The following is a 25076-nucleotide window of genomic DNA, read 5'->3' on the forward strand; positions in this document are numbered from 1 at the left end:
ACAGGGTTTCCCTTGGTGTTTTGCCTTTGGTTCATCATTTATACATTTTGGAGACTTCCTTTTCTTATGGCATCAGATGCTTCCTCTGTCAGTAGCAATTTAGATCATTATCTTTTTACAGGACAGTGGAAGTACTTCTGATGGCAAGATTTGGTGGTATCAGACTGGTTTGTAGCTGTGATTCTTGCCATCACACAGTCATTTGTGCTTAAGGGTTTGGAAACCAGTACGTTATGTTCTAGCATAGTGAAGAAATGGCTGTTAAGTGTTTTTTTACCTGACTAAATGATTTAAAAATATTTTTTAAGCCTTTAGACAAGGAAGAAACAAGTCATGTTGAAGAACCACAATGTGAAGAAACAGCTATTTCTGATTTCTCTACTGGGGAGAATGTTGGACCACTTGCTTTACCAGTTGGGAGAGCAAGGTAAGTTTTTCTTAGCATTGAGCTAAGTGGAGGGCTGGAAGCCAGATTTAAATGAAAGTGTTCTTAGAGGCGCCTGGGTGGCTCAGTGGGTTAAGCCTCTGCCTTCGGCTCAGGTCACGATCTCGGGATCCTGGGATTGAGCCCTGCATCGGGCTCTCTGCTCAGCAGGGAGCCTGCTTCCCCCTCTCTCTATACCTGCCTCTTTGCCAACTTGTGATCTCTCTATCTGTCAAGTAAATAAATAAAATCTTTTAAAAAAATTAAAAAAAAAAAGGTGTTCTTAGAAACATTGGGGAAAACAATATGTATGTAGTCCAGATCCTTCCCTCCTTTCTTAACCCTCTCCCTAGTCATGATACCCAAATCTTCAGGGATGGCTTTACTTGAATATCCCATAGGTGTCTGAAGCATGACCAAGAAGACTGTGTCCTGGTCCCTTTCTCCACTCCCCTATACCATTTGCTCTTGCTTCTTAATTGTGTGTGTGTGTTTAAATTTTTATTTATTTGACAGAGAGAAATCACAAGTAGGCAGAGAGGCAAGCAGATGGGGGTGGGGGAAGCACGCTCCCCGCTGAGCAGAGACCCTGATGTGGGGCTCAGTCCCAAGACTCTTAGATTATGACCTGACCCAAAGGCAGAGGCTTAAACCACTGAGCCATCCAGGTGCCCCATTGCTTTTTAATTATTTACTTTGTATTTGGTTCCCTTCTAGTCTTTCTTCCTCACTGCCACCAGAGATCTTTAGAAATCACTGAAAGCATGGTTGTGTTGCTTCCTTGCTTAAAAGTCATGATACAATCCAAATTTCTTATAAATGACACATAGGAACCTTCACTCTCTACTCCAGAGCTTCGCCACCAGGGGAGCCATAGCCTGTGGGCATTTGGAAGTACACAGGGGTACTTTTTGGTTGTTACAGTGTCTGAGGGGAGCGATTGGCCTGGGCTGTGGATAGGGAACGTCCTACAGTGTACTGGGCTCTCCTGCTCAAGGAGGAATTATCCCACCCCGATGCCAGCAGTGCCCCTGTTAGAAAGCCTGCTGCCCCGTCTACCAGCCCACCTTTGCTTCCTGCCTCCCTGCTATGTAGCTGAGTGCAGCACTCCCGAGCTGGCCCCCCTCACTTCCACAACCAAAGTTACTGCTGTCAAGGAGTTCTGGAGGATATAAGTTATATAAATAATAACAGTGGATGATAAGGACTCTAACAATAATACTCACAAAGTGACTCCCTGTGGTGGTTTTGGTTTATTTTGCCAGGTGGAAGCTTTTGACATTTTTCTGTAGTTAAATTTATCAGTCTTTTATGGCTTCTTGATTTTAAGTCATGTTTGACCTTTTTTTCCTTTTTCCCCTACAATAAACATTATTTATCGGTATTGTTTTCTCCATCCAGTGCTTGTTTGGATTTATCCCTATGCTTATCATTGCCTTGCCTTGCATTTGAGACCTTCTTTTTGGGGTTATTGTGTTTCCTTTCTGAAACACAATCCCTTAGAACTCCCTTTGTTGAACATCCATTGGTAATAAATTAAGTTTTCATCTCTATGGAAAATTTCCAGCTACATTTTTTGGTAAATTTTAGTTATGATACACTTTCAAATTTACAAAAAAGTTGAAAGAATAGCACAGGAACTTCGTATACCCTTGACCCATATTTTCCAGTTATTTACATGTTGCCAAATCTGCTTTGTCATCTTCTCTCTCATTCCTCCTCCTCCTCGTAGTCCTCCCCCACTCTGCCACCTATATAACATAACTCCTGTCACCCACACACATTTTTTAAATGAAATATTGAGAGAATGTTGGAGATACTGTGCTCCTTTACCTTTAAATACTTCACTATGCATTTTCTGAGAACAAGTATATTCTCTTATGTAACCACAGAATAATGATCAAAATCTGGAAGTTTAACAGTTACAGTACTTTTATCTCATTCACAGACTATTCAGTTTTCCTTAAGTGTTCCAGTGCCTAATGACCTCATGCATCTTTTCATGTACTTACTGGCTCCTTTTTTTTCCTTGCCCCAGCTTTATTGAGGTATAATTAATGTATCATACCTATTTCTTCTGCTTCACCTCACAGCCTACTTTAACTCCTACTGAATCTCTACCCTACCCTATTGGACTCCCTGCTTCTAGATAGCTACATTCTCGTCACTTTCTGGTGTGTGCCTGGTGTGCCCTTCTCCCACTTCATCACTGGGTGAAATATTTATGTAGTTTGCCGCTTAATTTCCAGATTTTTGTTTCTGGGATACTAGGGTATTGGAATTTATAATTAGAAACATATTTGGTCTTTGTCCAATGTTCCTGGCACAGAGTTCCTAAAACCCTTAGAGTTTCTTAAGGGAGGAAAAAGAGGAAGATGTCTTCTGTTACGTTAGTGAGGTAGCTTTGGGGGGCACCTGGGTGGCTCTGTTAGTTGAACAGTCGGCTCTTATTTTCTGCTCAGGTCATAATCTCAGGGTCCTGGGATCCAGCCCTGCATCAGGCTCCCTGCTCAGCAGGGACTCTGCTTAAGGATTCTTTCTCTCTCTTCCTCTCCCTTTGCCCACCCCCCTGCCCTCCTGCTAACATGCTTTCTGTCTAAAATAAATAAATCTTTAAAAAAAAAAAAAATGAGGTGGCTTTTGGAAAGCCCCTAGGTAACTTGGGGGTTGGGGGGGTGGGATTGCCAGGGTACCAACCCTGTGATTAGAGGGTTAGAACATTCAGCCAAACCCCTACCTCCAGGAAGGGGAGAAGGCCTAGAGGTTGAGTTCAGTCCCTGATGTCTGGTAGTTAATCATTTCATGCCTATGTGACTAGGGCTTCTTAGGAAACCAAAAGGAGAGTGTTTAGAGAACCTCTGGGTTGGTGAACAGGTGGAGATTTGGGGAAAGTGGCTCACTAAGAGAGGGCATGGGCGCTCCACACCCTTTCCCCATACCTTGTTCCGTGCATCTCTTCATCTGGCTGTTCCTGAGTTATATCCTTTCATAATAAACCAGTGATCTAGTAAGTAAAGTGTTTTTCTGAGTTCTTTAAGTCGCCCTAGCAAATTAATTGAACCCAAGGAGGACTATAGCTGGTCAGTCAGAAGCACAGGTGACAACCTGGACCTGCATTTGTTATCGGAAGGTGGGTGGCGGGGGGAGGGGGGCGTCTTATAGGACTGAGACCTTAACCTGTGGCATCTGATGCTTTCTCTGGGTAGATGATGTCAGAATTGAGTTGAGTTGTAGGGCACCCAGCTGGTGTCAGAGAACTACTTGGTATGAGGAAAAAGCCCACACATTAGAGGTGGGGACAGAATCTTATTGGTGACTGAAAGTAGGATCAGTGTCAGAATCATAGGTGCCCTTCATCATATCTTTGGAAATGAAAACTTGGTTGATGGACAGTTTCTACTTACAGTTTGTTCTTCCTACTCTTGTTTTTAAGGCAGTTAATCGGACTTTACACCATGGCTCACAATCCTAATATGACCCACCTGAAGATTAATCAGCCGGTTACTCCCCTTCCTCCCCTGTGGGTAAGGTGCGACAGTTCAGATCCTGAAGGGATCTGTTGGCTTGGAGCTGAGCTCGTCACCACAAATCACAGCATTACAGGAATTGTCTTATATACAGTCAGTTGTAAAGGTGAGAGCTCACTCATCTTACTTTTGTGGGGGTGTATATTTATTTATTGGTATTGTTACTGTGTTGTGGTTTTTACTGAAAACATATTGTGAAGAAAGAAGTGGAACTTGTCAGCCACCAGGAACCTACTCTGATGTGTGACTTATGGCATATAGGAAGTGTTCCCGACACAGAGCTCCAAAAATCTGAACGGAGTTTATGGCTTTGTTAGTTTTATTTGGGTTTCATTTGGTTTATATTGTGTATTTTTGGAAATTTTCATCAGAGGATTAAAAAAATGGAATATAACCATATAATTCCTATCTCATAGTAGATGTTTAATTATATTTTTGGTAGTAGCATTCTTACTAAACCCTGACATCAGATTTGTTTCCTGTGTGCAGTAAACCAAATCTCTAATGAGCCACTGGGTTTGAAGCAGAGAATGTTTTATTATCAGAAAGGCAGCCCGTAGAGAGGACAGGGAATATTCCCAAATCTGTCTTCCTGACTGAGCAAGTTTATGATCCTAGGGGGAGATTGCATTGTATACATATTGATGAAAAGGGCAGGGGAAGCTTGTGGCTGTTCATGTGGAAAGATGGAGCGTGTGCATTGGGCAAACATAGGTAACATCTATATCACTTGGGGGTGGAGACTAACACCAGAACAAGGCATGATTCTGTCTCTGACACAGGAAGTTATCTTAGGACAAGGAGCAGGAGCTGTGGGCATCCCTGAGCCCCTGGGAACTGGATGACAGGGTGTGGGCTCATTATCTCGGGTAAGGGATGCAGAACCTTGCATGCTCGTTGACCTCGAGTCCAGGCTCCGCACAGGCAGCTAATGGATTCGTTAGTGGGGTCCGAAAAGACTCAATTACTGGTGAGAGAGAAACAGGTCTCTGAAAAACCAGCTTTAAATTTTCTGCTGTGTTTCAACCTTATTAACCCTGCGGGGCATGGTTCCTTTGTTCCACTTTCCTTCCTTTGTCACCAATTCATCTGGATTTAAAACTTAATTTCGCAATGACTAGTGTGAAGTTGCGCTGCCCTCAGAATTTGAGGGGTTGTCATTTTCCAACTCTAACAATATAATTTTGAATTGTACCTTTAAAGTTGTTTTTCTTTTATGTCTTATAGCTGATAAAAATTATTGTGTAAATCTTGAAGACCTGAAAAGTTCACATAAGAAAAGACATCATTTATCTACTGTAAGTATTTCTTTCTTCTGTGACATTAGTTTCTTCAAATTGTTATGGACCTGTTAACCTAGTTTAGTAGGTTTTTTCACTCATAATATGACTAGTTTTGTTTCTTTTTTTTTTTTTTTTAAAGTATCGAAATGTTTGTGTTTATTTTTACTTAAGTTAATGACTAAAAATAGGTGCTGCCTTTGCCTTGTAACCACCTTTTGTGATGAAAAAGAATTGTCTTACTTTTCCATTTGGGAGGAAAGTGTGGCACTTTTTCTTCTGCTGGGAAAAGAACCAAGGTAGTTTTGATAACGGGCCTCTGGCTGTGTCAAAGTGTAGCTAATGGTGGCTGGTGTGCTCTTTTCAGGTAACAGCCAGGGGCTTCGCCCAGTATGAGCTCTTTAAGTCTACAGCCTTGGATGACACACTTGCTGCGTCACAAACTACAATCACTTTGGATATTTCCTGGAGTCCCGTTGATGAGATTCTTCAAATCCCTCCTCTTTCTTCAACTGCAACTTTGGTAGGAGTGAACGTATTTTGTTTTGAGTTTATTCAGTGTGGATTGACTTTTAACTAGCTTGTTGCTGGTGCCGCATACTTCCAGCCCCAGCCCTGCCTGCTGGATGGTTCTGAGAGGCCCAGCTTACTCCTGAAGTCTCACAGGGGCAGCCAGTGGAGGTTTGGCTGGGTGCTCGGCCCATGGTGGCAATTATGTAACTTAAGAATTTTCTAGTGATTAATAAAGTCTCTCTCTCTCTTTTTTTTTTTTTTTGGACAGAGAGAGATCACAAGTAGACAGAGAGGCAGGCAGAGAGAGAGAGAGGGAAGCAGGCTCCCTGCTGAGCAGAGAGCCCGATGCGGGACTCGATCCCAGGACCCTGAGATCATGACCTGAGCCGAAGGCAGCGGCTTAACCCACTGAGCCACCCAGGCGCCCTGAAGGCAGTGGCTTAACCCACTGAGCCACCCAGGCGCCCAAGTCTCTCTCTTTTTTAAAAAAAAGATTTTATTTATTTATTTGACAGAGAGATCACAAGTAGGCAGAGAGGGAGGCAGGCAGAGAGAGAGGAGGAAGCAGGCTCCCTGCTAAGCAGAGAGCCTGATTTGGGACTCCATCTTAGGACCCTGAGATCGTGACCTGGGCCAAAGGCAGCGGCTTACACTTAACCCACTGAGCTACCCAGGCACCCCAATAAAGTCTCTTGAGTTGGGACCCAAGTGAAGTAATCAAAGTGACTTATCTCTGCTATTCTTAAAAGATTGTAGATATTGGCAACACATCCAGAACCATTATACTATTAAGGCTTTTCATTTTATATTTACTTTTCTAGGAATCTGTCTGAAGTTAATCAGAATTGGTAGCGAAAATATATGTGCAAAGATATTCCACACTGTGATAATGACTGTGTTTCTAAAATACTAACAACAAACCCGAATGTTCAATAGGGAAGTGTTTAACATAGATTTTCCTGATGAAATATTATACATTCTTTACATATCATGATTTAAAGTGTCTTTAATGATAATAAAAATGCTTATTGTTAGGCAAACAAAAGGAAAATATACAAAATTGCAATATAGTAGAATCTCAACTATGTTTTTGAAAACTCTGTACACAGAAGCCTGATAGTGTTAATTGTGGTTCCCCCCCACACTTCTTTTAAGGTTTTAGAAAGTTCACTTTAGAAAGTGACCTCTGGCTAAGACATATTTACTAGGGGTGGTTATTTTGGGTATGTGGTAATGCTGAGTTTGTCATTGGGTCTTAGGATGTATTTATTTTCATTTCTCTCTCTTTCTTTTGGAAATTCAGTGGGAAAGGGCAGGAGAGGGTATGAGGAGAGCAGTCGTTCGACATAGGCACAATCATGGTATAGAGAGAGGGGCTGGTGGCATGAGTTTAGGTTACTGTCTTGGGATGGATGGGATCTATGGTATCTCTGGGGAAGATGTTCTAAATGCAGCATTACCTTATTTATTCAGTTCATTAGTGCTTTACGAAATATATTTTTTAATGTGTGGGGAGCTTGAAATGCAAGTAACTATGACCATTATGCAGAGAAGATAGGATTACTAGTGAAAACTGACTTTGGGAACTTTTTAGAATATTAAAGTGGAATCGGGAGAGCCCAGAGGTCCTTTGAATCATCTTCAGAGAGAACTGAAATTTCTCCTTGTGAGTATCCTTCTGGAATTTGTGACTTGTATTAAATCTTGTGTTTTCATAAGAATATTTGCTAATGTCATTGTTAATTAGTTTTTCAAAATTCTGTTCCAATTGTTGTGTATTCAGTAGATACTCTTGGCAATTTGGATGATATGATTTTACTGCATGGTAGTTGTCCTTACAATCACAGGGAGCATTAGTTAAGAGCTACACTTCTTCTGCCTTTTTACTGGAGTGTTCAGTTTTTATTCAGATAGTAGGTTCCCCTCTTTACTTGGGTCGGCTGCCAGTTTATCCCAAATGCATGTATAATCTGCTTATTAATAACTGGGAATTTGACTCATGCTAAAGACTAGCATATGTTTCAAGAATTTTATGTCTCAGTGAGTTTTACTCTACTCTACAAATTGAATCTCAAGGGGTGCCTCATTTTAATGCAGTAGAAATTCAAAATGTCCTTGCCTGGGATAAAGAGCCGTTTACATTTAGTCATTTGCCCTACTTACTTTTTTTTTTTTTTTTAACAGCTTTGAGATAAATTACATCCCATAAAATTCACTTGTTTCAAGTACATAATTCAGTGGGTTTTCATATACTTACAGAGTTGTATAACTGTGGTCACATATAATTTCAGAGCATTTTCTTCAAAAGAAACCCCATTCCCATTAGCAGTCACCTCCCAAGCCCCCCAGCCCTGCAGCTGCTGGTCTGCTTTTATAGTATTTTGTTCCATTTCATCAGTGAATAGCAGTTCATCACATAGCTATAGCATATCTCGTTCGTCCACTCGTCGGCTGATGGGTGTTTCTGTTGTTTCTACTTTTTGACTATTACAGATAATGCTGCCGTGAAGAGTCTTGTATAAGTTTTGTGGGACATACATTTTCACATCTTTTGGGTGGTGTTCCTGGGGCAGTGTGATAACTGTGTTTCTAAGCTTTGGAGGAGCTGCCGAACTATAACTGTTTTCCAAAGTGGCTATAGATTTTACATTCCTACCAGCAGTGTGTGTTCCAGTTTCTCCATATCCTTGCCAACACTTGGTATTATCTTTTTATTATGATTATTATTAATTTTTATTACCATCCTAGTGGGGATGAGGTGGTATTTGATGGTTTTGACTTGCATTTTCTGGATGGCTTACTGACTTGGAGCTTCTTTTCATGTTCTTATTAGCTCCAACTTATTTCTTTCTTTAATCTCTTGCCCTGCTTCTGCTCCCACTGATCCCCTAACCCTGGCCTGCTTATTGTACCTGGTCCTGTCATGCTCTCCCATTGTGGTCAGTGTGTCTTGCTCTGCCCGGGGTATCCCTCTCGCACCCTGTGCTCTCTGTGATGTCCTATTCTAGGGTGATTGCACTGGTTCCCCAGAGTGGCTTATGCCGCCTGTGTTTTGTGTTGTGAAAGCTCACTCCTCACACCTCTTGTCAGAGTGTTTATCAAACACAGTGATATGTTTGCTTCTCTTTCTGTCCTTCTAGATCTGAGAGCCAGGTACTCTGTGCCTGTAGCAGCTAGCACAGTACCAAGTATTTCTAATACTTTTACGTCCAATTATTATTTCCCTGTTTGTATAAAACCTGGTATTTTTTTCTCACTTTTCTTTCTGGAAAACTCCTCTTTTAGGACCCTTCCTGTGGACTTCCATCACACTTCTATCCTCATGTTTCTGCCCTTCTCTCTTCAAACCCTGTCATTCACTGATTTGGCTAATGCCTTTATGAGGGAACTCCAGACTCTTCTTTAAGCTGATACCATTCTCCTTCCTTCCCACTTCCACCGAATCATTTCCCAGTTGAGTAGAAGGCTGTTGCCTCAAACAATATTTCCAAAATGAAATTTGAGATTTTCTCCAGGCGAGATCCCCTCAGAGAAACCCCCCTCTACCACCATTTCTGTGTGTGGTTCCACTATTCCTTCAGTTTCCCAGGCTAGAAACCCTTCTACTTTAGGTTAGTAGGAACAATTGCTACCACCACACTAACATGGAAGGATTTTTTTCTTTCTGTGCCCTGGTTCTTGGTCACACCACTTAGAAGAATGAAGAGGTAGACAGAGTGGTGGGTGGCAAGGCAAAGTTTATGGTACAAAGCTCCCAAAAAGGGAGGGGACCTGAGTTTCTCGGTCAAGGGATTTTTATGGGCTTGTTAGCAGGCTTTTATTCTGACTAACCCTCCTTACGCCTGTCATAGGTTCTGGTTATTGTCCCTATCTGTCACACGGGAAAGAGTGGAGGGCTCCTTCCAAGGTAGTGTAAAATCCTTTTTAAAGTGTTTTCCTCTTAAGGCAGGGCCCCTTGTCCCTGCCCCTATCTACTTTCCAACTATCCCTTCATCAGAACTGCCACAACTAGAAGCTGCCACTCTGTGCCAGGGATGTGGTGCTGGAGGTTTCGGTTATTTTGCTGGAAGCATCAGCAGTTGCTATGTGGAAGACCTGATTCAAATACACGTCTGTCATTCAAACTCATGCCTGTCTGTCTGACTTGAAAGTCCATGTTTTGTTAAAACCTCCCTTGTAAATTCACAGAATCTTAGATGTGCCCATGGCCACAATCTCTCCCAAGGTCAGTCCCCTGTATTTTTGTAAATACCTAGGATTTTTTTTATTTTTTCCACATCTCCCTTCCTCTCTCCCTCCCTCTCTCTCTAATAAACTGTTCTTTTTTTCCTTTAAGCTTTTTCTCACTGCCCATTTAGTTAAAGCCCTTATCCCTTGCCTCCTGGACTACTGTAATGGTCATTTATTGTTTCTCAACAGGGACACTATGGGCATTTTAGGCATAACCATTCTTTGTGCTTTGGGACCATTGTACACATTGCAAGATGTTTAACATCCTTGGCCCCTACCAGACTAAATACTCAAAGTGCCCTTGTACTCCCTGTCATTGTGACACCAAAAACTATCTGCACATTTTTCCAAAGACACCCCCCCCACCAAGGGGTAGAAATTGATATCACTTCTGTTGAGAAACATTGTACTTTCTCTTTTCCTTAGAATCCATCCAGGGTATTTCTAACACAAATTCTTTTTTTTTTTTTTTTTAAGATTTTATTTATTTATTTGACAGGCAGAGATCACAAGTAGGCAGAGAGGCAGGCAGAGAGAGAGAGAGAGGGGAGAAAGCAGGCTCCCCGCCAAGCAGAGAGCCCGATGTGGGGCTCGATCCCAGGACCCTGGGACCATGACCTGAGCCGAAGGCAGAGGCTTTAACCCACTGAGCCACCCAGGCGCCCCTAACACAAATTCTTAAGTCCTTGATATGCCATGTTCCTGCCCAAACATCAACAGTTACTGTCTTTCATATGAAATTAAAAAAAAACAAAACAAAACAAGAGGTTTTAAGATCTGTCTGGGCCTTCATTTCTCACTGTTCCCATAGGTGTTTTCTCCACCACGGCTGGACCTCACCCCACCCTCTCCATCTTGTTCTATGTTCCTTCTCTGCAGCTCCTGCTTCCCACATTTGAGTACTGCTGATGCTTCACATTGTTCCCCTGGCTGTTCCAGTCTCCCTTTCCTTTGGTATAGATATTAAATGTATAGACATATACATTTAAATTATTTTTATATAAACTTCCATTCGGTTTCACGTTTTTTGCTCCCTGATTATTGCACCTGGATTATTGGTCCTTTTTAACCAAAATTACAAGTATCTTCAGGGCAGGCTCATTAGTCTGGAATCCTCGGTAGCACTGATGCACATGGCACCACCCTTAGAACACTGTCTTTGGTACCAGACTGCCAGGTGTGTGTCTTGGCACGTCAGTAATGTGTGACCTTGAGCAAGTTACTTTACCTCCCTTGGCCTCAGTGAAATGGGAATGATGGTAATATCTGCCTGATAGGGTTTTTGTGAGGATTAAATACCATACTACATATAAAACACTTAGAACTGTTGCTGGTTCATGAATGTTCAAGAAACGTTATAATGACTAAAATTAGTATTAAATATATTCCTACTGATGAAGATTTTTTTTTTCCCTAAGAAAATATTGTATTTCTTTTTTTTCTTTTTTTTAAATCTCCCTTAGGTTTTGGCTGATGGTTTGCGGACTGGTGTAACTGAATGGCCTGAGCCTCTGGAAGTAAAATCTGCTGTTGAACTTGTGCAGGAATTTCTGAATGGTCTTTGTTTTTCTAACTCACCCTGTGTAAATTGTTGATTTTTCTTTGTTGAGAATTTATACTTTTCTAAATTTAAAAATAAGATGTCTTTCTAGGGTTGGTATTCTTTTTGGTTGGGAAATTTATAAAGCTATGAGGTCTCTCATGGTCAGAGGGACAGATTTGTTCTGAATTACTAATGGTAGAGGTCTAGGTAATTTTTAAGAATAGTACTGAATTTAAATTTTATATACAACAGCTGTATTTAAGACTATAGGAAAAGAGGGATGGAACAGAAACCTTTGAGCACCTACCACGGGCCCAATGTAGTGTGTCAGTGACTTTCACTGTATCTCAGTTCATAACTGCCAGTAGAGAGTCAAGTAATTTGCTAAAATCCCTGGTATACTTCTACTGTCCTCATTTACCATTTGAAAACGGGATTAGGACAGAAATTATTTAGAAAGCAGGAAAATAAAATCTAGAGTTAACAAGCTTTTGCTACTTTCTAGACTTAAATAAGCTGGATGGATTTACTGATTCTACAAAAAAAGACACAGAGGTAAGTGACTCTTACCAGTTAGAAATGTGCACTGAAATAGCTTTTAAAATTTGGTCACACTGCTGTCCTTCATGTCGTATTATTTCAGGTGGATCTGGGATAGCTAAGGCAGCATTTTGAGGGTAGTTTTTTGTTGGTCTTTAATGTCAGCACTAGTGATTGTTTTACTTAAGAACTAAGAAATGCATTTGAAGAGAACTAATGTGTATGTATTATTAATTGATCAACTGCAAAAAAGCAGAAATGACTATGTCAATATGCTATAAGATGGTATTATCATACTAATAAGTTGTGAGATGGTTTGTTAATATGCTTTTCCTGGTATCATTAAATTCATCTAAATAGGTTGTCATTTGATGAAACAGGAAAATGGAAACAAATGTCAATTCATTATTTTTGCATCAAAAAACTCTAATGCTTGCTTTTAGGCATCACACTTGTACAACAATTTTAGGGGTCCCATTTTTCACTGTCACTTGATTTGTATCTTGTCATGAATGAATGAAGTATAGAAAATTCATTCCCATCTGTGGATCCCCAATTTTCCCAGGGCAGCATTTGAAAGCCCACTGGCTTTAAATTATTCCTTTTCTTGTTTGATAAACTGAGTCACTCTCTGACATTGCTATTTCAGACGGTGAAGCACGTCAGCGCTGCGGTTGACCGCTCCATTGAGTGTCTCTTCACAGTACGGGGGGATCTGGATTTTGCCGAGCAGCTGTGGTTCAAAATGAGTGGTAGTATGTGTCTGTCATGATTGTGAAATAAAATGTTTCCTGCATTTGTTAGGTTTACTTTTAAGTCTTTGAAGATCATATAGGACTAGTGTACTACTAGTCTTCTATGGAAGGCTGGTTCCTGTTTTCTCAAATTCACTCCTAATAATGTATTGGCACATTCTACTCAAGAATTGTATTAAGAGAAGGCAATTCATAGAGTCTATTCTTTTCTCCTGCCTTGAGTATAAGATATAGGTGGCTTTTATGTTACATTTCAAAACCTCCACCTTAGTGACATTATAATTATTAGAAAAAGGGAAAGATATTCCTTAATATTGCACTGTGTTACCTTGTGACAGTGAGCTTACTCTCTTACTTTAGAAATGTGTTTAATCTTTCTTTTTGCCTTTATTTTCTTTCCCCTTCCCCCACCTATAAAATACAGATACTTGTCTTCTATTTGTTTTTCCTTAAGATTGATGATATATTTGATCTGCAGCAGTACCATGAAAGTAATGTTGCACTGACTTGTTTTCCAAGGTGTGATTTCGTATCAAGATTTGGTGAAGTGCTTCACGTTGATCATCCAGAGTCTACAACGTGGTGATATACAGCCGTGGGTAGGTTTAGTAGTGTGTGTTAGAACACTTTTTCAGCAGCATAGCCTGAAGCTTAAGGCATAGGCTTGGGAACAGACTGCCTGAATTTGAATCCAGCCCTGTTGCTTTCTTAGCTATGTAAACTTGAGTGGGTTTCTTTACGTACCTATGCCCCAACCTATGCCTCATCTGTACAGTAGGGATAGGAAAAGTACCTGTTGTTTTAGGGCTAAAAATTTTGTTTTTTGTTGAATAGACCCTTTAAATATGATATAGTGTCCTTCCTCATCTCTTATTAGAGTCTTTGGTTTAAAATCTAATTTATCTGATATAAGGATTGCCACTCCAGCTTTTTTTTTTTATGTCCATTAGTGTGGTAAATGGTTTTCCACTCCCTCACTTTAAATCTGGAGGTGTCTTTGGGTCTAAAATGAGTCTCTTGCAGATAGCATATCGATGGGTCTTTTTTTTTTTAATCCAATCTGATGCCCTCTATCTTTTGACTGGGACTTTTACATACATTCAGGGTAACTATTGAAAGATATGACTTTAGTGCCAATGTATTGTCTGTAAGGTGACTGTTCCTGTATATTGTCTCTGTTCCTTTCTGGTCTGTGTTACTTTTAGGCTCTCTCTTTGCTTAGAGGACCCCTTTCAGTATTTCATATAGGCTGGTTTGGTGATTGCAGATTTTTTCAGTTTTTGTTTGTCCTGGAAAAAAAATTTCATTTTAAGATTTTATTTATTTATTTGAGAGAGAGAGAGCACAAGCACAGGGAAATGGCAGAGAGAGAGGGAGAAGTAGGCTCCCTGCCAAGCAGGTCCATGATCCCAGGACCCTGAGATCATGACCTGAGTTGAAGGCAGACACTTAACCCATTGAGCCACCCGTGCCCCATTAGTGCTAAATAATTTAATTCATGTAATGCAACTAGCACCCAGCTCATAATTAGGTGTTCATTATGTGTAAGATACTAGTACAATCATTGTTGTTGCTGTGAATGACCATTCTCATATACTACTGATGAGAGCACAAATTGGGATGTTCTTTATGAAGCAACTGTGGATAATGCATTGAGATCCTCAAAGTGTATCATGCTCGCCCTTGGAATCATTAGTTTTTTTTTCTTAGGATCCACCCTAAGCTCATACATAGGAACATATCAAGATTTTATGTATTGGAATAGTCACCACAGCCTCATTTATAGTAGCAAAAAGTTATAAATGACCTAAATTCCCCATTAAAGGACTAAGTAAATAATGATATGGCCACATAATGGCATATGTAATGGTTGCTAAAATGATGCCGGCAGATGATGTGGAAAAATGCTTACAATCTGCAGTAAAAAGAAAGGACTATACATTATTGCATAAAGAAAGTAACTTTTGGAGAGAAAAACGTGGTAATAAATATACCAAAATGTTATAGCAGTTGCCTCTAGTGCTAGGGTTACAAATGAATTTTTCCAACTGCATTCTACATTTCTATACTTTATGGATTTTCCACAATGAACTTGTGCTTTTATAATCAAGAAAAAGCTAAGTTAAGAAAAACTAGAAACCAAAAGATTCCTCATTTCATAGGAATTCTATGAACTAGGGTAGCTGCCAGTTCATAACTGTAAAACTTGGAAACTTTTGTGGGTGAGTGCAAAGATCCACTGCAGAGTGAAGGTCTACAAGCGCTGCCCCTCCCTGGGCGGTGGCGACTTTGGACAGTATGACCTCTGCTGTAGAGGTTTTCTCACGTGACTTCTGTGTTTGTGAGATGTTTGCAAGTATATCCCTGCCATGTGAAATGAGTGCAAACAGCACAGAAATCGTTTTTACTGAAACAAGGGAAATGCCAGAGATTATGATGGAGATTTGAGAAAATAGATGTCAGTGAGAAAATATCCAGTATTTCAGGTATCTTTAAAACGAAGTGTTGGGGCGCCTGGATGGCTTAGACAGTTAAACGTCTGCCTTCAGCTCGGGTCATGACCCCAGGGTCCTGGGATCGAGTCCCACATCAGGCTCCCTGCTCATTGGAGAGCCTGCTTCTTCTGGTTGCGCTCTCTCTCGTTGACAAATAAAATCTTTAAAAACACACACACACACAAAACCTTTAAAACGAAGTGTTTAGTATTTGGTACCTGCTTTAGCTCTGTTCGTTCACAGCTTTTGATTTGCAGATGATCTAGTTAGTGTGTTAATATTGTAGCCAAGGAGTTCCTTCTGACACGGAGACCAACGAGGGAGGAAGTTGTCCTGAAGTAGCAGGTGTTCTGTGCAGAGGAAGATGTTCAGTGTTGGGAAGGATGCCCAGGAGCACTTAATCAGCTAGAAGAAAAGAAGTCGTAGTTACAAAGCATCAGAGGACCAACCCTGTCTTCTTGGTGGAATTGTATCTGGGGGTGATCAGTTGAACCTCTTCATAGTTGCTTTGGGCTAAAGCAAATCATATAGGAATGACCCTTCAGGAACAGACATGTTTATAACTTAGGGCTTTTTATTCAAACAGTTTATGGTATCAAGAGATGGAAAATCCTTATCATTTTCAGCTTGTAGCTAATGCAGTTTGCTTCTCTTTTGTTTATTGGATTTGTTTGTTTTTACTTGTGTTTTTTTATATATATATATATATATATTTTAAATTTCTAGCTCCACAGCGGGAGTAACAGTTTACTAAGTAAGCTTATCCATCAGTCTTATCATGGAACCATGGACTCAGTTGCTCTCAGTGGGACTGTTCCAGTCAAGATGCTTTTGGAAATTGGTCTGGATAAACTGAAGAAAGATTATATCAGTTTTTTCATAGGTGAGTCCCTTTCCCAGCTTTTAAAAAATTAAAAAGTACTTCACAGTCTTTAGTCAGAGTCATTCTCAGATGTTCTCTTTCTACTTGGCCCTGTCATTTATAGCCCTGGCTTTCACTCTGGCTCACTGTGAAATCAGCCCTTCTGTTTTCTGGCACTTAATTTCCTTCTTGATAAAGATACTTGATTAAGGGCACGTGGGTGGCTCAGTTGGTTAAGCAACTGCCTTTGGCTCACGTCATGATTCTGGAATCCAGGATCGAATCCTACATCAGGCTCCTTGCTCGGCAGGGAATCTGCTTTCCCACTGACCTCTCTCCTCTCATGTTTTCTCTCATGCTCTCTCTCTCTCTTTCAAATAAATAAATAAAAACTTAAAAAAAAGAGATACTTGATTAAATAGCACTCTAGTTTTTGTTTGCTTGTGTTTTCAATTCAAACATTTTGAGATCCTAGAAGGTTGGTGTAGTAAATAAAAAAATCATTTTGTGGGATGCTGTTTTAATACCCAGCACTTGGTTGTTTTTTTTAGAGGCAAGCTGTGATGGTTTTAGAATAGTGTTAATATATATTTATGGTGTAACATGCCATAAAATTTGGCTATTTCTGAGGAACTATTTAACTTGAGCATCCCTTTTATATATGAACTCTGAAAAATTTTACTTAGGGGGTGCCTGTGTGGCCCAGTGGGTTAAGACACTGCCTTCGGCTCAGGTCATAATCTCAGGGTCCTGGGATCGAGCCCCACATTGGGCTCCCTGCTCAGCGGGAAGCCTGCTTCCTCCTCTCTCTCTGCCTGCCTCTCTGCCTACTTGTGGTGTCTCTCTCTCTCTGTGTCAAATAAATAAATGAAATCTTGAAAATTTTTTTTTTTTACTCAGGTTCCTTAGCAGCTAATAGACAATATCTGAAGCTTATTTTCATTTATGTGTTTTTTCTTACTAGGTCAGGAACTTGCATCCTTGAATCACTTGGTGAGTTTTTTTTTTTTTTTTTTATTCTAAAGTTGGTTTTTCTTTTATTCATTTTACCTATAGATACTAAATACCTATTCTGTGCCAGCTTCTGTCTTAGGACCTAGGAAACAGATAAGTATAAAAGTAAATAATTAACAGATAAAGTACTCTTTATTTTCATGAATACCCCCTAGCAATTTCATTTGCCTGTTTTTATTTTAATATGGTTTGACTCCAGACTTTTGACACAATAGTCCTTAAACTTGGAGAATCTTCTTTAAGACTTACTGAATTATTAATTCCTGGGCCCTAGTGTCTCCATAGACCTGGGGCTCAAGAATATGTCTTTTTAAACAAGTCCTCTCTTATTTCAAATGATTCTGATGCTTTTTCCTTACTGTATTTGTTTTCTATTACTGCATAACAAATTCCAGTAGTCCCCACCTACCTAAGGGGGACTACCATGGATAGTACTAAATACTATGTATACTGTGTCATTTCCTGTACACACTCACCTATCCTAAAGTTTAGGCACAATCAGAGATTAACAGCAATGACTAAAAATAGAACAATTATAATAATATAATGTAATAAAAGTTATGTGGTGTGGTCTCTGTCTTTCTCAAAGTATGTTACTGCACTCACCCATCTTGTGATGTGGGATGATAAAATGCTGATGAGATTGAGTGAGGTGAATGATGTAGGTGTTATGACCTAGTGTTAGACCACTATTGACCTTTCAGGAGGACTGAAACCGTGGAAAGTGAAAACTTGGATAAGGGGGGTACTCCTGGAGTACAAACTGAGAAGTGTAAATGAACACAGCTATATTAGATCACAGTTTCCCGGGGTTGGACACTGGGCACATTTTAGCTGGATCTTCTGCTTGGAGTTTCACAAAGCTGAAATCAAGGTGTCAGCCATCTCCTTGACTAGGGAAAAATATTCTTCTAAATTTTCTCATTTGTTGTTGGCAGAATTCATTTCCTTGTGGTCTGATAACGAAGGTTCCCATTTTTTTGCTAGCTGTCGACCCAGAGCCAGTCTCAGGTCTTAGAGGTTGCTCATGCGTCCTTGCCATGTGGCCTTCTCCACAACATGGTGGGCAGTTTGTTTCTTCAGAGCCAACAGGAGAGCATCTCTAATGCATCACCTTCTCTTAAAAGGCTCACCTGATTAGGTAGATCATAGTGATGACCAGGTAATAATCTCCCTTTAGATTAATTCAAAGTCAGTCATTTAGTAACCTTATCATGGATGTAACATCCCATCATATTCACAAGTTCTGGCCTCACTGTAGGGGAAGGGATTATATAAGATATGTACTTCAGGCAGTGGGAATCTTGGGGGCCGTCATAGACTTCCACTTTCCATATTTACCATGGAGTGTACTCCCTTAGGATCTTTTCTCAAAAATAGGATGAGGTCTGAGCATTTGATGATGCTTGACATATATTGCCAAGGTTTTTTTTTTTTTAAACTGGTTGTACCAGTTTGCCAATAATAGATGAGTAGAAGCTTATCAACACACTTGATTAATCTCTTGGTACTGTTACCTATTTTTAGAGGTGGACAGTTCTGTACACCTGGCAAAGGTATTGAAGTTAAGAATTATCTTGTGGATTTGCAAGTCACTCCAACTGGAGAGTTCAGAGGGTGGTATTAGTTACCCACTCAGGCCTCTGTGGTAAGGCAGTTCTTGGATTTGATTTGACCAGAGAACGTAATGGTTTGTTGGGAACATTCTCAGTAACGACTTCACTTATGGTTTAGTCTAAAGAATAATATTGAAAGGTGGCACATTCTCTGGCTGCCTCCAGTTTTTTCCCCTAAATCAAGCATAGTTAAGGTTTAGCAAGCATAGCAATCTTTGTAAAGATTGTTCTCGTTCTTTAACTTCTTATTTTGCTTGTGCTGTTTTTTATTCCAGGAATATTTCATTACTCCATCAGTAGATATACAAGAACAGGTGTATCGTGTTCAAAAACTCCACCATATTCTAGAAATATTAGTCAGTTGCATGCTTTTCATTAAGCCCCAACATGAGCTCCTCTTTGCTTTAACACAGTAAGTATTGCTCTCTTGGTCCTGTCACATACACATGAATTCTCTTGTGAAACAGCTGGAGCCAAAATGTGTGCAGTTTTTATTATCAGTTCGGCTAGACTCTGTACAGCCTGTCTCCACAGCAGAATGGTTCTGGTCCCAGTTGGAGGAAGGGAAAGGCTCTGGATTCAGAAGGACTCGGGTTCAACACTTGGCCTAGCACTTTCTGCCTTCCTGGGGAAGTTTCCTCTTGTTGCATCTTGTTTTCTCATCTAGAAACAGGAACCAATAACCTTATGTGTTTGTTGTTGGGGTTAAATGATGGCATGTGTATAAGAACCCAGCACCTAATAGGTGCTTCATGACTACTTCCTTCTCTTTTCTTTCTGTCCTTAATACATTGCGGCCAAACTAAGCATTGCTAGATCTCCATACGGTACTTGAGTGGAACCAACTGTTATTACCAGACCTCTGTCAATAGCACTGCTGTAATTTTAGAGATTCCACTGATGAGTTTGACTATAAACAGCTTGGAATGATCCTCTTACGTGGGTTGCTGGCGTCTTATGTGTATTTGAAGCCTCAGATTGGAAATGAGTGAACCATCTGGTGGAAGGGCTGGCTTTTTCCCTGGGCCTTTCCCAAAATCAGAATTTGTCTCAGTTGTACAGGGAAAAGTTTGAAATTGTTGTTGTTTACAGACTCTAAAAGATTTATTGTCATTAAAGATGAAGAGTGTAAATGAGTTAACCCTTTAATTCTCTAGAGTTTGAAAACCATGGAGGCTATCATTGTCTTTCTTTTGCTTCTTTTTGCTTTTCTTTCTCTGATACCTTTCTTCCCCTCTCATGCCTTTACTTTGGCTCAACTTGAATATATTTTACATTGTGAGAAATATGTCTTCTTTTGATTTAAAAATTTTTTAAAAAATTGAATGAGATTTGCTTTCAGAATCAAAAACAACCCAACTTTTGTGTAAGGGGGAGGGGGCATTTTTTTTTTACTTTTGTGGCCCTGAAATTATTCTTTTGTTATTGTTTTGGTTAGTGGTCCTAGATGAAATGTTTCCCTTAAGAGCTTTAGATTATCAGAAAACCTTTATCTCCAGGGGGCACTTTTTTCCCCCAAAAGATGTCCTTTTTTGGGTTTGTTTTTGTTTGTTTGTTTTAGGTCCTGCATAAAATATTACAAACAAAATCCTCTTGATGAACAACACATTTTTCAGCTACCAGTCAGACCAACTGCTGTAAAAAGCTTATATCAAAGGTCAGCAATTTAATAATTAAATTATACTTTAAGGTGGGGGGCGGTGTGGGTGGCCATCTGCCTTCTGCTCAGGTTGTGATCTCGTGGTCCTGGGATCAAGCCCTGTGTCTGGCTCCCCACTCAGTGTGGAGTTTGCTTCTTTCTTTCCCTCTTCTTCTGCCCGCCCCCCCACTTGTGCATGCTCACTCTCTTGCTCTCTCTCTCTCTCAAATAAATAAATAAACTCTTTAAAAAAAAAAGTTACACTCTAAGCCTGGCTATAATTCTTGGTCAATTTCTGTGTCCTTTCCCTGGGGAATCTTACGACTAAGAGCTGCTTTACCTCCAAAACCTTAATCCTTTCTCTCCTGCTTTTTGACTATCATCTGAAAGGAGTTCCCCCTCTTCTCCCAGTCCTTTCTTTTGTCTTTTCTCTTCCTTCCTGTGGGCCTCTAGTCTTCATTTTTCTCTCAATCTGTAATTCCTTCACAGTATAGGGCAGAAAATGTAGCCAGAAGGGAAATGACAGATTGGGAAGGAAGTGATCAGGGTATTGATGACAAAGTCAAGGGTATGGCTGTGGGAGTGAGAGGATTTGGGATTGGGGAGGTATGGGGACCATGACACTATAAAGTTACAGACTGGCCATCCACATAGACTCTGAGGTTGCCTCCAATGATGGTCTCCCGAGCTCTTCCCTCTGCATGCAGTGTACTTAAAATTTCTCTTCTACTGAAGTCATTCTGATTATACCCTTCCTTGGTTTGGTTCCTTCTCAGCCAAACTCGGTCATTCCTTGAAACTGCTCTGACAGAGGTCTCCAGTGGCCTCCTAATTGCCAAATCCAGCGGACAATTTTCCAATGAAAGAGTGTGTTTTAGCTCCTTTTGTCATTAGCTGGCCCACCAATTCTTTTCTCCTTATAAGTAAGCACTTACAAGGCTGTTTGGCATTTAAAACTATTCCTTTCTTGGACCTATCCCCTCACTTCACTTCTGTGACATAGCTTTTGTCTTAATTTTAATTCTATCTCTCTGGCCCACCTCCAAGACTGAGAGTAGATCTCTTTTCATGTTCCTCCTCTGCCTGCTTCTCATATGGGTTTTCACCAGAACTCCACCTTCTGCCTCTTTTTCTTATTTTCCATCTTCCCTGGTTGATTGTATTCATACTTAAGGCCTTGCTTCCTCTGTGCTAATGATGATTCATAACTCATGTCTCTGTCTCCTGAGCTTCGAGTCATGTTTCTAGATGCCTGTTAGATGTGAATGCCCAACATCAATGTCCTGTAGGTAATTCTTACTCAAAACCCATAATTTAGAATTGTGGCCTACCCGTTTCTTCTTCCTCCGTGCCTCTGACATCCAGGATTTCACTCATGAGTGGGGAGGGAGGGAAGGAAGGAGGGAGGAAATAACTAACTGGGCTTTTTATCCCCCTTTGATGTTTTCTTCTTTCCTTAGTGAGAAGCCACAGAAATGGAAAGTGGAAATAAGTGGTGGTCAGAAGAAGGTGAAAACAGTTTGGCAGCTGAGTGACAGCATACCGGTAGACCATCTGAGTTTCCACAAACCTGGTAAAGATGGTTTGTCATCTGTTCAGATAAATTGTTCTAATAGAAGTGAAATCGAATCTTTACTGGCATAGTATGATAGCTCTTACGCTGTTTTAAATAATTTTCCTGAACTCTAAGTGTATAACGTATTTATTCTGGAAAAAAAGCCCTGGAAGAGGTATCCTGCATAGAGGAACCTTTACTAAAAGAGGTTGAGCAGGGACGCCTGGGTGGCTCAGTTGGTTAAGCAGCTGCCTTCGGCTCAGGTCATGATCCCAGCATCCTGGGATCGAGTCCCACATCGGGCTCCTTGCTCGGCAGGGAGCCTTCTTCTCCCTCTGACTCTGCCTTCCACTCTCTCACTCTCTCTCTCTCTTACAAATAAATAAATAAAATCTTTAAAAAAAAAAAAAAAGAGGTTGAGCAGTAGGGATACAGGGCGTAAAAGTAGATTATGAGGTTGAAATGCCAGCTCATTCTTCTTTGCACTCTTTCATGATGGTATTTCTGCCCTAATCTCTTCTCTGGGGAGGCTGGAAGAGGGTTGCTATTTCTAATGTTCTATCAAAGATGGTCCACATCAGTCAGAGAATGTGTGTGAGCCCCTGGTATGATATGCCGGCTCCAAGTATTTTTACTTCGGCAAGTACCCGTAAAACTGTTATCTTCATGTGTGTGGATTGCATGGTGCTGTCCTCTCATTTTGTACATCTTAAATGGCTGCATTTCAGATATTGCAGTGATTGTTCAAAATCAAATCTGATAGTTGGTTCTTTTTTAAAAGATTTTATTTATTTATTCGAGAAAGAGGCAGTGAGAGAGCATGAGAAAGGAGAAGGTCAGAGGGAGAAGCAGACTCCTTGAGGAGCTGGGAGCCCAATGCAGGCCTCTGTCCTGGGACTCCGGGATCATGACCTGAGCCGAAGGCAGTTGCCCAACCAACTGAGCCACCCGGGTGCCCCAAATCTGATCATTTTAAGACAGAATCTGAAAAGATTTCGAAAAGCTTATAGTCAACCACTGCTGGTTGTTGAACTGCAGAACTATACAAATAGTTCGTTTTAAAGATTAATACCTTGCAAAATTATTTCCAGAAAATGTTTGTTTTTCTCCCTGAAATATGTTTTGATTCAAGCATAATGGAAACTTCTCTCAGCTAGAATGGAAACTTCTCAATTCGTATGGCTGAATGGTAAAAGTCCTAAAGAAATGGAAAAATTTTCCTAAGAACCATCAGCTAAAGTCCTGCTGTCTTTTCAAAGTGTGATATGAAATCTGGAAGGTATAAAGCTTGAAAATCAACCATAGAAAACTAAAAAAATTTCTGCATGACCAAAAAATACCAGAGACAAAACAACAAGTGATAAACTAGGAAAATCAACTTGGCAGCTCATGTTCAGAAAAGGGACAAAATTGCCTAGTATATAAAGAACTTCTAAATCAGTAAGAAAAATAATTAATAACTCAGAAAAATGGTCAGGTAACTTGAACAGTTTAGCAAAGAGGATATTCAAATGTCATCTTCAAGATAAAAGGTGCTCAGCCCCACCTATAGTAAAAGAAATGCACATTTACATTCCAAGGACACCATCTTTTACCTGTCAGATTAGCAAAGATCAAAGAGTTTGGTGTCACAGTAAGGTCAGGATGTGAGCCAGGTGGCGGCCTCACACATTGCCAGTTGAAGTGTAAGGTTGCACCGCTCCTGTGGAGAGCGATATCCACCAAAATTTAAAATACATTTTGTAGGGGCATCTGGGTGGCTCAGTGGGTTAAAGCCTCTGCCTTCGGCTCAGGTCATGATCCCTGGGTCCTGGGATTGAGCCCCACATTGGGCTCTCTGCTCAGCGGGGAGCCTGCTTCCTCCTCTCTCTCTGCCTGCCCCTTTGCCTGCTTGTGATCTCTGTCTGTCAAATAAATAAATAAAATCTTTAAAAATAAATAAAAATAAAATAAAATACATTTTGTTTTATTAGTAGGGATTTTTTCCTTACATAAAACCAGACACGTGGGAAAAGACCTATGAACAAGTGCGATACTGTTTACATTAGCAAAAGCCTGGAAAAAATACGGAGAATGGGGCATAAGAGAAGATCTGGAAGGAGACAATGAAATTTTAAGCTGGAGGTGTGGCTTCTTGGGAGCAGTGATTGTTCTCAGCTTTGGGTGAAGATTAAAATCATTTAGGGAGCTTTTAGTGTCTTAATAACAAGACCAAGTAAATCAGAATCTCTGGAACTATGGGACGCCTGGGTGGCTCAGTTGGTTAAGCAGCTGCCTTCGGCTCAGGTCATGATCCCAGCATCCTGGGATCGAGTCCCACATTGGGCTCCTTGCTCCGCAGGGAGCCTGCTTCTCCCTCTGACTCTGCCTACCACTCTGTCTGCCTGTGCTCGCTCTTGCTCGCTCTCTGACAAATAAATAAATAAAAATCTAAAAAAAAAAAAAAAAACAGAATCTCTGGAGCTAGTACCTGAACATCAATGATTTTTAACGTTGTCCAGGGGATTCTTTTGGGCAACTAGTTTGAGAACCACCAATTTAAGCATTTTGTTTCTCTACATATGTTGTTTCAGGTTGGTTTGTTTTTGAAAAAGACTTCTTTTTTATGATAAAAAATAAAGTTTTAAAGCTGTGAACATATGTGAAACATTTTTGGAAAATGCTGTTTTAATATCACATAAAAATCTAACCTGTTTATGAGGAAATTCATACAAGATTAAACACCTTTTTTCAATGATGCTGAATAAGTGAAATAGATTGAACATATCTTCTAGAGTCTTTGATGCAGATTACTTCAAAAAAGAGTGAAAATTACCTTGGTTAGAGTTAAAATAATTCATTGATTCATTATGCCAATGACTCTGCCTATGAAAATAAGGAATTAAAAAAATTAAGAATTCTTTTTTTTTTTTTAAATATTTTATTTATTTTATTTGACAGACAGAGATTACAAGTAGGCAGAGAGGCAGGCAGAGAGAAAGAGAGAGAGGAGGAAGCAGGCTCCCTGCCCAGCAGAGAGCCCGATGCGGGACTCGATCCCAGGACCCTGAGATCATGACCTGAGCCGAAGGCAGCGGCCTAAC

At 40.3% G+C, this 25076-nt stretch overlaps 1 protein-coding gene across 4 annotated transcripts in view; it reads left to right on the forward strand.

Annotated features, from left to right (window-relative positions):
- Nucleotides 1-25076, forward strand: part of ZWILCH (zwilch kinetochore protein) — a 36688-nt gene that overhangs the window by 8623 nt on the left and 2989 nt on the right. For 2 of the 4 annotated variants that reach the window (XM_059372331.1, XM_059372334.1), the window contains exons 4-17: nucleotides 309-427; nucleotides 3858-4057; nucleotides 5179-5249; nucleotides 5599-5754; nucleotides 7339-7410; nucleotides 11438-11531; nucleotides 12023-12072; nucleotides 12707-12812; nucleotides 13332-13411; nucleotides 16034-16190; nucleotides 17134-17162; nucleotides 19075-19211; nucleotides 20361-20456; nucleotides 21899-22011. In XM_059372331.1, the coding sequence (XP_059228314.1) occupies nucleotides 309-427; nucleotides 3858-4057; nucleotides 5179-5249; nucleotides 5599-5754; nucleotides 7339-7410; nucleotides 11438-11531; nucleotides 12023-12072; nucleotides 12707-12812; nucleotides 13332-13411; nucleotides 16034-16190; nucleotides 17134-17162; nucleotides 19075-19211; nucleotides 20361-20456; nucleotides 21899-22011 (1480 nt within the window). The remainder of the gene's footprint in view (nucleotides 1-308; nucleotides 428-3857; nucleotides 4058-5178; nucleotides 5250-5598; nucleotides 5755-7338; nucleotides 7411-11437; nucleotides 11532-12022; nucleotides 12073-12706; nucleotides 12813-13331; nucleotides 13412-16033; nucleotides 16191-17133; nucleotides 17163-19074; nucleotides 19212-20360; nucleotides 20457-21898; nucleotides 22012-25076) is intronic. The other 2 variants (XM_059372333.1, XM_059372332.1) reach the window with 2 other exon arrangements.

This window comes from Mustela nigripes, chromosome 13, assembly GCF_022355385.1.
Source record: "Mustela nigripes isolate SB6536 chromosome 13, MUSNIG.SB6536, whole genome shotgun sequence".
NCBI lineage: Eukaryota > Metazoa > Chordata > Mammalia > Carnivora > Mustelidae > Mustela > Mustela nigripes.